This window comes from Pholis gunnellus (assembly GCF_910591455.1).
Source record: "Pholis gunnellus genome assembly, chromosome: 5".
Taxonomy (NCBI): Eukaryota; Metazoa; Chordata; class Actinopteri; order Perciformes; family Pholidae; genus Pholis; species Pholis gunnellus.
In genome coordinates, this window is record NC_136531.1 from 22,343,034 (window position 1) to 22,359,423 (window position 16,390).

The 16,390-nt window shown below is 44.3% G+C and overlaps 1 protein-coding gene across 1 annotated transcript in view; it reads right to left on the reverse strand.

Annotated features, from left to right (window-relative positions):
• Positions 1–429: 429 nt before the first annotated feature.
• The window catches only part of palm3 (paralemmin 3), a 33,766-nt gene continuing 17,805 nt past the window's right edge, over positions 430–16,390 (reverse strand). Inside the window, exons 2-8 of the mRNA XM_079160252.1 lie at positions 14,195–14,240; positions 12,678–12,758; positions 7,564–7,700; positions 6,792–6,864; positions 5,802–5,832; positions 5,039–5,086; positions 430–3,943 (exon numbers count right to left, since the gene is read on the reverse strand). Of these exons, the coding sequence (XP_079016378.1) occupies positions 2,979–3,943; positions 5,039–5,086; positions 5,802–5,832; positions 6,792–6,864; positions 7,564–7,700; positions 12,678–12,758; positions 14,195–14,239 (1,380 nt within the window). The 5' untranslated portion in view covers position 14,240 and the 3' untranslated portion in view covers positions 430–2,978. The remainder of the gene's footprint in view (positions 3,944–5,038; positions 5,087–5,801; positions 5,833–6,791; positions 6,865–7,563; positions 7,701–12,677; positions 12,759–14,194; positions 14,241–16,390) is intronic.

Below are 16,390 nucleotides of genomic sequence, written 5' to 3' on the forward strand. Positions count from 1 at the left end.
AGCAGTTGTTTTGTTCCGGTATTTTAGAAAATGCATTGCGATAAATACACATTGAAGGGCGGGAAGGAAAACTTGCTTCGGCATGCTGCAAGTTGTTGGTTGTTAAAGTCTGGGGATTAGTGCCAGCCTAAAATGTACGACTATATTGTTCATTCTGAATATGACCCGTCAGGAGAAATGTGCTTTTCAACTTTGAAATTCCTCATTCCTTATTCCCACAGTGAGATACATCTCTGGCACACACAAGCAAACACTGCAATATGTGCTGAAGTCATCATATAGGGCCTGGCATTTTTTGGGGGGAAAACACAATTATAAGCATAACCAAAGTGACACTAAGGTAATCTCACATTCACTTTTTACCATCTGCCTAAAAAGCAATCACGGACACTGTATAGAGATTCACATCCACTTTATTGACACCGTGAGTAGACATCATGCACCAAAGTGTTTTTCTCCTCAGTCCAATTGGCTGCGGCGGGACTAATCCAGACAAAGGGCCTTGGTAGGATCCATCTCAACATGTTGAGGCATGTTCAGACACTTCACCTGAGCCCGGAACTCCTCCAGCTCCTTCCGGTCCAACTGCCTCCTCCTGCTGAACAGGCACAATTCAGTCATCTTCCGAGTTGGTGAATGCTTGGTCAATGTCAGCATCACACAGTCCGAACAGGATGTATGTAAGAAGGTCCCCCTGTTGATTGACTCCCCAGCCGTGATGTCAAAGTTAGGGCCCTCTATGGAGATGCTCTGGGAATGGTAGCAGCACAGGTGACCATAACGATTGGCATGGGTGTAAGACGAGTTGTGGAAATCAATATTTGCGCTGTCGAAGAGTGGAGAAAGAAGCCCAGCTTCGTCGATTTTCAGACTGTGTGCAACTAGAGCCCATCTGCCCTCCAAGTGACCGGGATCCATTTGACCCAAAGGCTCAACCAGGTGTCGACAGTCCAGAGGAGCTGCATGGCCCACAGGCATCAAGCACAGGACAGCGATGGCGCACACAGCAAACATGGCTCTGCGTGTTGAAATCAAAGGAGACACTGCAGCGTCTGTCTGGAAGTGGTGCTTATTTAGTTTTATAGTGGCATCCAAAAAAAAGAAAAAAAGTTTCACAATACTGAGAGCAAAGTCCACCTGTGTTCTCTTTGAAGACTGTGATCCCTAATTATTCACATTTTTGTTAATCGTATTACATGGAACATTAGTGAGTTCAGTGTAACTCACCTATTGAAGATAGCACGCCCTAAAACCTTTTGAATCGTGTTGGCTCAAAAGCTACAACTTCAATATGCGCACGGTTTCTTTAAATCACTATGAAACCTATAATGTACACTGTTAAATTCATTGAGTATACTTCTCCCTTTTTTCAATGTTGGTTTAATGGGACCCCCCCGAGCTGCCCTTTGCTGTTGACACAAATTCCTTGTACAAATTTGTCTACCGTGAATACAGGCAGCACGATCTGGTTCTTGATCGGATGAGTTTGCCCACTTTTATTATTTTGTACAATGTGTTTGGCTAACAGCTAATAGAACTACCAGTATACACACAGTGCTGTACATCGCTGCTATTAGGGCAGACAGCTCAGTGAGTTTTATCCTGTTTTCGGCAAATTGTACGTGTCCCATACCACAACTTAACGTCGTTTTGGGGGGGGGGGGGGGTTTGGCGACTCAGGCTTTGGTTTGGCCCTCAACATGGCTGTGCTACCACAGTGGCAGGTAGAGACGACGCTGGGACCTCAGGCATCTTTGACAAGCTCCATGGACTTGGACATGGCTCTGTGAGACTTGTTGCAGGGAACACCAGGTGCATCATCTCATTAGTTCAGTCCCAGTGATCCCTCTCCTTTTCCAGAACGCCCCGTTAGTTCTCCTTTTCCATTCAGGGGAACGTTTAAAACGACTAAAACTGCATGGATAGACAAATACCCAGCTGTATCCAGGGTGTTTGTTTTTGCATGGTGCAATGTTGTGGTTTTGGGAACATCAAGTACATCAAGCAATTTATCACAAATGTCAGTTTAATCATTAAATCATTCATCAATCATTTCAAAGCCGACATGTCAGACACGCTCAATGCCACGTGTTTCTGTATACGGGTTATACAGCCATGCACAGAGCCATGTCAGGAGCCCCGCTTTCGAAAGCACATGTGGTAAAAATACAAAATTCATACTTTCAGGTATCTTAAAATAATCTCTTTTAAAACTGGCAACGTCCCACAAAATATTCAGTGGCGCTCGCTGTTGTTTATAAATTACACCATTTCATACTATTAGTCTGTGTATTGTCAAAACCTCTAATGCAGTGAACACAAATGTCCAGGCCCTATACTTGGATTAAAAGCATCTCTAATAAAAGATCAAAATCCATAAAATAATTCAGCTTTAAAATCATTAAATAAGAAGAATGTCCTCTCTGAAACTCTCCAGATCTTTGGACGTAAAATCTCATATTTATGAAAATGACCTCATGAATTACACATGTGGATACGACAGTATAAAATAATACAGTGTTATTGTCACTCAACTGCAGCTGCTATGTGGGTTTTATGATCCTATGTAGATTGGCTGGCTCATCTGCTAACCAGGAAAATTAAATTAAAAAAAAGAAATAAAAACTTATATTTTGGTCCACATTGTGTGAGAAGAGAATTTAAAAAGAGTAGTTCCGGGTAGAGAGCTCCTCAAGGCACTTAAACACAGACAAGTCCGGTCCACACCTCCCACCTGTCTTCACGTTGGAGAGAACTCACTTCCTCTCGGAGTATCAAGACTCAAGAGTGGGATTAAGGAAGTTTCAAGATGAATACACGGCGTGAGGGCAGAGAGTAGGTGGAGGAGAGGGAAGTAGCTTGTGGGCTGATTAGAATATAGGGTGTGAAACAAAGACGAGGGGAGGAGTGTGTGTGTGGAGTTGAAGAGCAGAGAGACTGAGGAGGGAGAGAGGAGATGAATGTACAGTGAGGGGCATCTACATGACAGAGCAGCACTGGCAGGCTTTGTGTTTGGGTGCCTTGGCCTCCTCTCCATGGCCGGCCCTGACCGAGCTGTAAGTCTCTGTGCTGGCGGAGGCTGCTGCTGCTGCTGGCTCTGCTTGGGCGTCGTTGGCCTTTGCCTGGGACAGGAGGGGTTCCCGCTCCCCCGGCCTGGCCTCGGTCCTCTGGCTCTCCTGGGGATCAGCCAGGGGCACCTCCTGGAACTGTCCGGGCGGCGCGGCAGAGTCTTGGGCTTTCAGTGTCGCCTCGGCTCCCTCTGGTGACGTCGCAGCTTCACCCTCTGCCTCCAGCTCGGGGGCGAGAGCGGCAGGTTGCGCCTCTGAGTAGACCGGCACCGAAGCCACTGCAGTGCCCTCTAGGGCACCGGCTGGGGACTGCGCCTGCGCAGAGGTCGGGCCTTCGGAATCTTTGTCCCCTCCCTCGGATTTTCTCTCCCAGTTTTCATTCGTCTCCACGCCACCCTGCGAGTCTCCGTCTCCGGTTGCCCATTGTTCCTCTGCAGCGGGTTCGGTCGCCTCCCTCTTCTCTGGTTGTGTGACGGTTTCTGGAGCTGCCTCTGTTTTTACTTCACCCTCCGCAGCCTCCCCTCCCTCTTGGCCCGCTTCCTCTGTCTGCATAGTCTCCTGCTGGTGTGTAAGATCCTCAGGCACATCATCTCCGTCCTCTGTGATGATCACACGCTCTGCTCTCATCACCAGAGTCCCCCCCCCCTCCTCCTCCTCCTCCTCCTGCTCAATAAAGTTGACATTTGGAACCTGACTAGGCTCCGCGTCCGAAACGCCCAAGCTCAACCCAGGCTCCGATTTCATGCCGCCGACACCCCCGGAGGCTTCTACTGGTCCGTTGGTGGAGGCCCGAGTGTCGTGATTGGTGTCTGCTTCGCCATTGGTCAGGACAGCTGCAGTTTCACCCAGCGAGGTGCTTTTTGTCTTCGCTTCATCTGAAGACAAAACACCAAGTAAACATCACAGTGAGTTAAGGAGGAGATTTATGCGCAATGGCAGAGGAACGTTATTGCTGCTTGATGCATTTCGATGAGGCCGAGTGAATTTGCAATCAATAACACCACACTGTCATTTACGCTGATTATTAGCCTTCATTGTGTGGACGCACCGTGACTTGATTGCAGCTAGAGTGTATGTCAGTGCTCAATACAGCTAATTTAGTTATTGTAACGCTGTTAACAAAAGGTTCTGCCACCTATTAATCTCCACGCATTACACAAAGCAGAAGCTGATAAAGGGCAGCGCTGCTTTAGCTACAGGCCATGAAGTGCACCCTAATGAATGAAGGCTTTTATTTACCACAGAGCAGAATGAGTGGATATTTATTGTACCGTAATGAGAAAAAAAAATGAAAAAAAGAGAGAAATGTAAAATACGATATGCATTTTAAGGGTAAGTCATGAGAGATGAGGAACAATATTTGATGAAGAAGTTGGACACAAAAGTGAGCGGGAGATAAACTAGCAGCAGAACAAAGAGCATTAGATGCAAATATAGATTGTGGAGTCTAAACTTAAAGACCCTGCTTGATTTAAACACAGTCTATTTACTTCTCAGAAGTCTCTTGTCCACTTCAGCAGCTGTCCACGTCCCCGCTGCCTTCTAAAAATGCTACTTATGCCCTTGAGCGCGGCTTTGCATAAATATACATGCGCAATCTTATTTAACATGCGTAAATATTCATTCACAGCATGTGTGAACTTTTTGTGAAGTGCAGGTATGCGTCCCTCCTTCCTTTGTGATGCTAATGTCTTAGCGTATGCTATGCATACAGACACGTATTTCTATAGGGGGTTTCATAGTCTTTGAGGGGCCGGGGTAAGATGGCGAATGGATAAGAATTAACAATAAGACAAGATCTGTTCAGGTTCAAAGGGATGAGAGAGAGATGTTGACATCAATGAGAATCCAGATGTGGTTTAATGTGCGCAGGACTTGTTTCTGGATAATTGGGGTGTTTGAGCTTTATGAGAGTATTGTGGTGTAGGTCTGTGTGCATTTTACGACACACGAGTCAACTCCGTACCCACCCGAGCCATTGTTTTCACCGTTCTGCATGACAGCATCTTGGACCATTTCTGAGCAAGAAAATTAAAAAAAATATAGATTTATTACTGGCAGCCGTGTTTTTCAGTCAGACATGCGGTACAGAAATCATGAATTACGACAAGATGGTGCCCTCATTTCTCAGAAAATAACATCAGTATACCTTTAAATCAAAATATTCAAACTAAGATGCACCTGTCACTGTATTATGAGGTCCCCACTAAAAACAGGGCTTAATCAACACACCTGCGCTTCTGGCCAAAGTAACATTAGAAGATGATAAAACTAAGAATGCGTGACTTTTTCTTTAGATAGCGTCCAAGTTGTTTTCAATGCAAAGGAAAGACAGAAAAATAAAATAAAAATGCATTAAACAAATGAAATGTAATCAATATGTGCCGATGTAATTAGGTAAGAGCAGCTGTGGTAGCAGCGTGTCTGCACACAGTGGTGTTTAACGGGATAAAGCGCTGCAGGGTTGACACGTATTGGACAGAATAGTGTGTCAAAAGAGGCAGGCGGATGGAGGACAGCAATGCTTCGCTCTGCACACAGTTACATAATGAGCTTGTCAGATTGCTTTAAAATCATCATGTTGACTCTTTCACGGAGTGAAATCTGCATTGATTTATCATTTTCTCTGGTAAAAACAAAAGAAAAAAAAGCTAATGGAGATGCCATTTTCTGAACTATCCACTGTAATTGTATGATTTCTCTGCACCAAAAAGTGTATCTGATCCCACTTACCTGCTCCAGCCTCTGCTTTTATCACTGCCTCCTGTTGGGTGAGAGGAACAGTGGAAGGATTCAATTTACTGTGACTCAAATGGTTTGTTGTGTGGCCTGAACCTCTGGCGTGTTTGAAATACTGGAACATCACACAGGCTTCAAGGAAACAGACACATTTGTCCTCGTGTTGTCTCGGTACATATCCAACACTGTAACCAGGAAGGACTGTACTGTAACAGTTAATGAGTCCACTGTGGTCTCTCAGATGAACGACACGTTCTGCCTGCTCACAAGGGGGAGTGATTGAGCTGAAAAGCCCTTCCTGACCTTTGAGAAGTTGACCCCCTTTTCACAGTTTGGTGTAGCGTGTACTCAACTGCATCAGATCAGCATAGATAAATATTTTTTTTTTTTACAAGGACCTGAACACATCATCACATTCCTTGTCTCATCAGAAAGCATTGGGCCAAAAAAACCTGTTTGAGTTGCCAGACATTAGCTGTCACTCATTCTCAGTCGGCCCACTAGACTAAAGCTTTGCTGCCAGGGCCCGTTTACAGTGACGCTTTTTTCACACAGAGGATAAGGTCATAGATTCAAAGTCTCTCTTTATCACAGGCTGGTACAGCTATTAAAATAATCTTATCATCTGGAGCGGCCGGTAGGAGGAGGAAGGGACAACTTCTTTTTCTACCATGAAGACCTTCGGCGAGGTGAGGCAAACACACTTGAGGTGAAACAATAATTCCAGAGTGGATCAAGTGTTGAATTGTTTATGTAACTTTATGCTGCTTGCATTCCACGAAGCGCTGAACGAGAGGCGCTACATCAAACGTACATTAAGAGAGGAAACAAATTATTCATGGCGAAAAAGCCAGACAGACACAAGTTGTGGGGAGTTTTCTGCGTGATGGAAGATGATGGAGCAAGCTTGTTCAACACATATCCCAAGCCCCTTTGTGTCCACAAGAGTGAGTGGGCGAGTGTGTGTGAGCGCAAGTTCCTCACCGTTTGGCCATCCTCCATCTGTTCCTTCAGTGACTCTTCCTCCTCTGCCAACCGCTGACTCTCTGACTGCAACCTGAGGCGGAAAAACGCACACAAAACATTAAATCTATAGCCTTACTTTATGTTCCCAATCCAAGTCACACTAAAGTCATGTTTTTTTTCTAGTTCTATGTTTAAATTGCCCCAGAGGCCATGTGCAGTGTGTGTGTGTGTGTGTGTGTGTGTGTGTGTGTGTGTGTGTGTGTGTGTGTGTGTGTGTGTGTGTGTGTGTGTGTGTGTGTGTGTGTGTGTGTGTGTGTGTGTGTGAGAGAGAGGAGTCCTCTTGGACAGTGAGACCGAGCTGTGGACCTTTGCAGTAATAATTTGGAGTCTGGTCTTCAGGGACAAGACCACATCGTCCACTGCAATAAGGAAAGACTGGCTCTCTGCCTGTGTGCAGTTCAGTGCTGGTGGAATTAAAAGTGAACTTTGCCAAAGCATGCATAATGTATGACGACAGCAAAAATTACAAGAAAACTGAAATAGAAAAGGGGAATGCTGCCACTATCAATTATACATGAAGTTTCTGCTAAACAAATACAACAAAAAAAGTGTCAGTTCTCTCCAGCTCTCCAACAAACTGCCTGCGTGTCTTCTAGCTCGAACTTGCGCGCACACACACACACACACACACACACACACACACACACACACACACACACACACACACACACACACACACACACACACACACACACACACACACACACACACACACACACAGTTGCTGTACTTGTCAATGTGCTTTTCCATCTCCTGGGCCTGGGAGCCCCAAAGAGGGGAGCGGGGGCTCTGGGCTTCCGGGGAGGTTGGAGAGGTTGGGGACAGGGGAGGTCCCTCCATCAACCACTGGTCCCTCAGAGACTTCCTCTGGAGGGAGGAAGAGGAAAGGAAGAGATAGTGTCAACTTCCTGCAGCATTGTAATTGGGGCGATATGATTATATTGGGTTATTTCAGCAAACTGGTATTGAAACAACAGTATAGTGTGAGATGGTATGAATTTGCCAATCATCTTTTGTGATACAATGGTTGCTATCGCTTTAATATATCTGGGTGAATTAGCCCATTGATAGCGGTACTGCAAGTCGATGAGCAAAAGTGCATACTTAATTTTTTGTGATGGCTTTTGTGATTTAGTACTTCATTTGCTGGATAAGACTAAAACAGACGGCCCTGTGTCTGTTTTATCCATAAACTGTCAATAGATTTTTACAGAAAACATAATACATATCAAAATATACAATTATTATGTTTACGCCCAGCGCTTTGAATAGATCATCTTCTTTACATGCGATATGTTTTATCCAACCATCCAATCCACTACCACAGAACAGCCAACGTTATAATACATACCTACAGATCTCCGTCCAACAAGGTAATGCTGAGAGTAACTTGGATAAAAGACGCCCGTCTGTTAGCTGAAGCTACCAATCTCAGTTTAACTGCTATAGAACTGTGTCAGTACTGGTTGCTAATGGCAACAGCATGTTCAACTGAAAACAAACTGCTGGAAACAGAGAAGTCTGTCCGTGATCACTCCTGATCTGGTTTCTTAGTGCACCAGGCGCCACTACAGTGTCCTCAGTAATGCCAGCATGAAAACAGTAGTTCCCATACCATGACAACAGCACTGTGTTCCTTCAGTATGTACACACTAATCTGGAGTACTGTTGTATTTACACACACACACACACACACACACACACACACACACACACACACACACGCATCTCAATGAATTAGAATATCATCGGAAAGTTAATTTATTTCAGTAATTCAATTCAAAAAGTGAAACTCATATTATATAGATTCATTACACACAGGGTGATATATTTCAAGAGTTTATTTCTTTTAATTTTGATGATTATGGCTTACAGCTAATGAAAACCCAAAATTCAGTATCTCAGAAAATCTGAATATTACATAAGACCAATTAAAAAAAAGGATTTTTAATACAGAAATGTTGGCCTACTGAAAAGTATGTCCATGTACAGTATACAGTGTGCACTCAATACTTGGTCGGTATTGGTAATATACGAGTTTCACTTTTTGAATTGAATTACTGAAATAAATTAACTTTTCGATGATATTCTAATTCATTGAGATGCACCTGTATGTATGTATGTATGTATGTATGTATGTATGTATGTATGTATGTATGTATGTATGTATGTATGTATGTATGTATGTATGTATGTATGTACAGGACTGTCTCAGAAAATTAGAATATTGTGATAATCCCCATACGTGTGATTTAGTTTACTGAACCAAGCTGAGTGTTTTTCAAGGCTCAGGAAACCCTTGCAGGTGTTTCGAGTTAATTAGACGATTCAAGTGATTAGTTGAATACCCTACTAGTATACTTTTTCATGATATTCTAATATTTAGAGATAGGATATTTGAGTTTTCTTAAGCTGTAAGCCATAATCAGCAATATTAAAAGAATAAAAGGCTTGCAATATTTCAGTTGATTTGTAATGAATCCAGAATGCATGACATTTTTGTTTTTTTAAATTGCATTACACAAAATAAAGAACTTTATCACAATATTCTAATTTTCTGAGACAGTCCTGTATATATATTATACAAGAAGTCAACATAAAATTGTGTCCCTCATTTTTTAGTATGTGTACTCACTTGTAAGTATATTGAATTTATCACTTTGTTAGTATGAACTTACTATTCTAAACCTGCTTAGAATTAGTACATAGCATGGACACATTGTGCTAGATAGATTAAACAAAATACAGTCACGCCACATGATCAGTTACAATGCAAAATGACTCATGATGTAAAACTCAATGTACTTCTCACTGGAGTAAAATGTTGTATTATGTGGTGATCGAAACAGCCTTTAGAGATAAAGAGAGAAGTGGAGAGAGAGGAGAGGTAAGACGAATAAAGCGCTGACATCCCAGAGTGAGGTATTGAGACGAGGAGGATAAAGCGAAACGTGGTTATTTCAGGGTGCGAAGGTGAGAAAAATGGTGAGAGACAGAAACGCCCGCTGTGAGCCCATGTCCTCTCATCTGAGCTATCCAGCAGAGAGAACACTAGTAGGAATTCAGAGCATGTGTGCACTCCTAACTCTCATCTTATTCCTACACCAATCCAGTAAATAGACATGACCCAGCGAACGCAAGGCGCCCGAGGCTACTTACCGTTAACGCCAAACAGAACACAAGAACAAACACTTTCAAGTTTCACAAAAAACAGGAGCGCAATTCTCTGCGGTTTGTAGAGCCGACTACTCTCCGGCCATCATCTTCCTAACAGATCGTTACACGTGTTTAACACAACATTCCTTTAATATTCCTCATTTAAATAACGCCCCATTTCTGTGTTTTGTTTTTGTACCTGCTGTTCCAGAACATGCTCTATGTGCGTCTGTGACAATGGGCCTCGTGCAGGAAGCCATATGAGAACGACTTCGCTCTTATTTTTGTTCGTATCCATCATTTCTGGGATTCACCAATGTTTTCTCATTTTTGCCCTTCTGAAAGAACACTGTTGCCGAGAAGAGGCCTCGTGTTTTTACAGTCAGACACAGGAAACATTGGTTTGATGACAAATAATAAATACTATTTCAAAAATCTAATTAAGATAATTCTATGTTCTACAGTCATTATTATAATTGGACTATTAAAGGAATACTATTGGTCGGTTGCTCCTAATTAAGACTATATAAACCCTTGGATGATACTGTGTGCATTGAGCTTCAGAATGGCTTAAATACTGCTCTTCTATGCTCTTTGATGTTCCTGCAACGTCAGAACTAACGCAGATGAATCGCATGTTTACATTGTTGAAGTATATTTAACAGCACCTCAATCTCACTGCTGCTGAACTTCTTCTCCTTACTGCCAGAGTGTTTGCACACGGCACCACACGTGCCCTTAACCGCTTCGGGTTAATAATGTACAATCGACCGCGCCGCCAATTAATCATCATTCAGCACACCTGGTTAAAAGCAGATGTGGATGTTTGGTAAACGTTTGGTGCTGGATATGATTTCTCAAATTTCTTCTCCTAATAGCAAATTAAAAGAAATGTGTTATTTACTTTTAGTTTCATGTAGATTCATTAAAATGCACAAACGGATACAGTGTGTACGGTAAGATAACATGAAATCTTTCTCCTTTTTAAAACGCATTCACTGCCTTTTTCCCCAGGACATTATAAAGTATATTTAATGCAGATGTCGGGCAAACTTAGAACGTTGGACTTAACGAGGAAAAAGTTGTAAAATGGCGCGTCCTTCAACAAAAGCTGGACATATTTCGTGATACATCCAGAAATCATAAACAAATGGTGGCGATGTACTACTGCACAATCTGAAAGAGAACCCTGGTGATGAAATTGATGTTCGTCATGATGGTGGTTACAAATAATGACAAGACACATTTCTGCCAAAAAACGAATGGAAACTTTCCAACTGGTTGCATATTAAACTCTTCATTCAGATAGTTGGAAGCAGGAAACTGTGAAGAAGGAGCAACATTCCTCCCTCAAGCCATGAGTTTCCCTGTTGGTCTGATAACAGCCGTGCTGCAACCCAGCTGACCTTGTTTGGAGGGCTTGTTTCAGCGGGTTTCAGCGGGCATCTGCGCTGCTAAAGTGCCCTTGAGCCGGACAATAAACTCCTGACAGCTCTAGGAAACGCTGGTCTGCAGCTGACCCGGACGAGCGGAAATAAACAGAGTCCGTCTGCAGAGAACTTTTACTGTGGTGAATCCAATCTATAAAATATCTAACGCGGCTGTGTGCAATAAAATCCACTGTAGGTCCTCACAGCAGCTGCACTTTCTCATGAGCCAGGTGATGTCTGCCGGCTTCTCACCTACTACTGAGGGGAAAGCATCTGAAAACCCATACTCCCCTCCAGCCCCATATTCCCCCCCCCCCAAAAAAGAAATCTGGCAACTGTTAGTTGGTAGCTACCTACTTAACTAGAAGCGTCACAAAACCATCTCTGTGTTTTCTCCCAAAGCGCAGAACAAGCCCCGCTCTGTTCCCCTCCCTGTGCCGTCGGCCCCCCCCCCCCCCCCCAACAACGTTCCTGCAGGTCAGGAGCTGTGTATAAGCTGCTGCTCCCTCCTATCACATCCTCACATCTGCCATCGTGGTTAGAGTCAAAGTCAAAAGTGATGAATGCACTAAAAGCAACGATGATATCGCCTCCCAGTGAGGGAGCATCCACATAATCATTTTATATTAATCTCGGAAGCCTCTTGCAACTTGATTGTATAGAATCATGTTTTGGAGCACTGTGCACGCACGCACGCACGCATGCACGCACACACACAAATCGGACGAGCACATGCAAAAATATTCCCAATGCGTGACCACGCCGGCACACATGTACACGCAAATTTCACACAATTTGAGGAATGTGCCCTCCGGGCCAGCGTAGCACAGAGGAGTAGGAAGTGGGAACGCCGGGCTGGAAATGATGTGAAAACAATAGAGCGGCCCTGCGACCTGCAGAGTGTGTGAGCACTCGCATTAAAACGGATTTCAGCAAAGGAAGGTTCTGCCCCTAAACCTTGTGGGAGAGCGGCAGAACCAGGAAGTGTGGAGGGCCGTGCACTTCATCTGTGTGTGTGTGTGTGCGTGCGTGCGTGTGTTTACGTGTGAAAAAAACATTTGGAGACCATTCGCTTCCTAACGAGCTGGAAAGGGTGTGCAGAGGATTTCTGCAGAGTGAAATTAAGGCTGTGTGTGTGTGTGTGTGTGTGTGTGTGTGTGTGTGTGTGTGTGTGTGTGTGTGTGTGTGTGTGTGTGTGTGTGTGTGTGTGTGTGTACGAATGAGACGGGTACGATCATCCTGCGAATGCGTGTCAGACCTTGAGTTGCTGCAGTCTGAGCTTCTCGTCCTCCATGTCTCTCCTGGCTCGGTCCTGCTCCTCCTGCAGCCGGCGCTTCTCCTGTCGGGGGCGGGGGGGGAGAATGAATGTAGATAAGTGTAGGCAGAGCACGCTTTCATTCAAATGAAGGAAAAGATGGAGGGAACTCAGACGTATTCGAGCTGGTGTAAATTAATGACGAGAAACAAAGAAAGCGAAGAGACGGGAGTGAATAAAACATCAGCGGGAAAAGTAAAAACAAGGACACCTAGTCAACCATCTGCCACCAGGACACTGTCACCACAGACATCAGGTATACTCTATATCTCTTGATGTTAGGAGCAGCTGTCCCTATGGCAACCCGGTGTTGTTTTTCGTGGGACCCGGGACACCCCGGCTCACCACACTGCTCACGCCATAAATTATTCAGGAGCTACGGACAGCTAGGAGAGCTCCTTCTCCATGTAGACGAATCGGAAGTAGACGGGCATTCAGACACGTCCCTCGTAAACGTGTCTATTACACTCGTGTATAATCTACAGAACTCAAAACTTGTCCAGTTTCAACAGACTGCTGGATGTTTCCTTCGCATTCTGAGAGCTAAACAGACAACTACGGCTCATTATTTAACAAGATCGCTGCACAACCTCCGTATTTCATGGTCGGGTGGATTGATTGGGACTCAGACAGACCGTCACGTCCAGTGATGGATGGATATAGATTTTAGGGTTCTTTGTGCGGTGGTGTTTCAAGATTCATGTAATGTATTCTGTGGTAGTCTTAGGATATGGCTGTCTAGCTTTGGGTAATGTTTAGTGGTGTAGTGCAGGGTACATGCAGTTATACGGCCTATATTCGTTAAAGGGAGCTACAACATTAAGTTACAGGATGCAGCGGTCGCTTATGCTAACGTAGCTCCTCAGGGACCAAAGCTGTGATTTTTGGTTGGTACCAGAGTGAAGCCTCGTTAGAGGCGGCAACCAAAACGCTATCATTCAAATGATTAATTCGTAATAACATTTAATACTTTTTTTTTTTAGGAGGAGCAATACTTTCGTAAATTATTTTTACAATAGTTTTTTTTATTATTTATGCATTTAATTAATTATGCATTTCTTCAGAATTCAATGCAAGAAATCATGGAATTTGATGATTTCAATCATAAGCTAACTCCTGCTGAGGTTAATCAGCTACTCCTTTAACATTCAGACTTATCTTCCCCAAAATAATCTGTGTCGTCACAATTTCAAAGTAGTTCTTGGAGACCTGCGGGGGCAACTGTGATTAGCCCAAACATGTCTTTTCTTGGTTGAAGCCGCACATGCATCTATCGCTGGATTCGTCTATACACAGATTGATGCATGTCTGTGTGTGTGTGTGTGTGTGTGTGTGTGTGTGTGTGTGTGTGTGTGTGTGTGTGTGTGTGTGTGTGTGTGTGTGTGTGTGTGTGTGTGTGTGTGTGTGTGTGTGTGTGTGTGTGTGTGTGTGTGTGTGTGTGTGTGTGTGTGTGGACTCACAGCAATGGCCTCCAGCCGCTGTTGGTACTTCTCCGTCTCATCCATCCTGGGTGACACAACAAGACAGAGTTGAAGGTCAGAGGTTAAATAAATACAGTAATGTCTGGCTGGAGGGAACGAATGAACCCAGCTCTACTTCAGATGCATCCTCTGCAATCCTCCTTCTGTTGAGACGTCTAGTCTTTGCGGCCTGTGTGAGGTTTATGGGTCTTTGCAACTGTAGTTGACTGTGGACTAAAAATACTTCTGCATCAGTCCCCAAACTCTTTGAGTCCCACCGGTGCAAAAATCAGAGGATATAGGCCGTTTCAACAGAACTGCAATGCTAGGCGACAGCTTGGTTCCATGTTGACTTCCGGTCAGCTGATGTCATGTATCCAAACATTTGGAATGTTTACAATTGTGAAATGGAGATGCTTCAGTGACTTTTGCCATTTGCGAACCATGTGATTGGACATGTATCGTGGTAGTATTTAGCTTTGTGACTCATGACCCACCCCCGTGTTCGGCCTTCCGTTTCTGTCACGACACGGCCTCTGGCATCTCTAAGAAAACGAGGATAAGCAGTATTTGTTTTCCCCTGCAGCCGACACTAAAAGGGACAATATTTGAGCTTGTCAAACTCAGAGGCACATGAGTGCATCGGCTAGAGTCACACATAGCAACCAGCTCACAGCAACTCAGTCATTAGCGACTTCCTGCCATCACAAGCCACAACTCGGCTTTTAGTCAACTTCTCGGCAGAGAAACTTAAAAAAATAAATTAAAAAAATTGAATAAATATGATAAGAATAATTATATTGGAGCTTTATCTGCGATGGCAGCAATAACCTCCCAGTCACTGACAATCCTGCGTGGCGTGTAAAGAGATCTGTTCTACACCAAAAAACACATTTAGCCATCACAGTAACTGGGTTCTCGTATTGGGGGGAGATCTGAGTGATTCGGCGCCCTATTTCTGGAACAAATACCACACTGTCACAGCCGCTGTCGCTAATCGCCATCACAGAGCTTTGAAGCGCAAAATATGTGCTTACTAAGGACACACACACACACACACACATATTCCAGATGCACAACCTGCAAAACCTCATAAACAAGCTAACGTCTATGGACACCAATGGGAAAATAAAACTTAAATGGTGACCTTATCTTACCTACAGCTGCACATCGACACTTCCAGTTTTAGAAGAAAAGAAAATAACTACACACACACACACACACACACACACACACACACACACACACACACACACACACACACACACACACACACACACACACACACACACACACACACACACACACACACACACACACACACACACACACAGCCATAATGAGCTCTGACAAATCAGCCACATTACTCATCTCCCCCCCCCCCCCAAAACCTGACACTCACATCCTCCACAAACGAGGTTTCTCATTTCTCCCCAGAAGGCAACTCAGTGGAGCTGATGCTTTTGTTGCTCTTCCAATATGGTAGCGCTTACAGAGCCTTCTGGGGCGATAGTTGACACGGGAGAGAAACAACACCTGCAGGATTCCTCCGGCGTCCTCGAGGTGTGGGGCGGGTGGCGGTCAAAAGGGAAAAGGGCCCCACATGAAACAATGTGAAAAATGTAGGTGCACTGCACTGAAGGGGGGGGGGGGGGGATACAGACGGGTGAAAGAAGAAGAGGCAAGGGGAGATGTTTTGATGGGGAAACAAACCTCTAGCGTGCCTTTCATTACGCTGGAGTTCTCTCAGGAACTGAGGTGGCGAGACAGCGAGGAAGTATCAGCTGAAAGCCATATGATTATTTATATGTGCAATATATATATAAATATAGTGAGAGAGAGAGAGATTGAGAGACAAGAGGCCTTTCTAACAGAGGTAGAAAGAAACAATCTCATTTTGGCAGTGTTTTGAATGACTGTAGGTGCAGCGACAGCTTACAGTATAAGCCTCCGTAGGGAGTGGAGGCTCGTGTCTCATCAGGGCTCCAGGAGAGCGCCTAGAATAGCAGCCAGAGATAAACAAGCAAACACAAACAGAGGCTTTGATGAGGAGGTATTGAGGAGCTCCCCGTAGACACTCGCACTGACTCCGATAATTAGACATGATATAGGCGGGTGGAGGAGGGAAGGGCTCTCAAAGTCAAAGAGTGAAGAGGCAGAGAAAGTCAGAGAGACGGTTGCAGAGGAGAGGTGAAC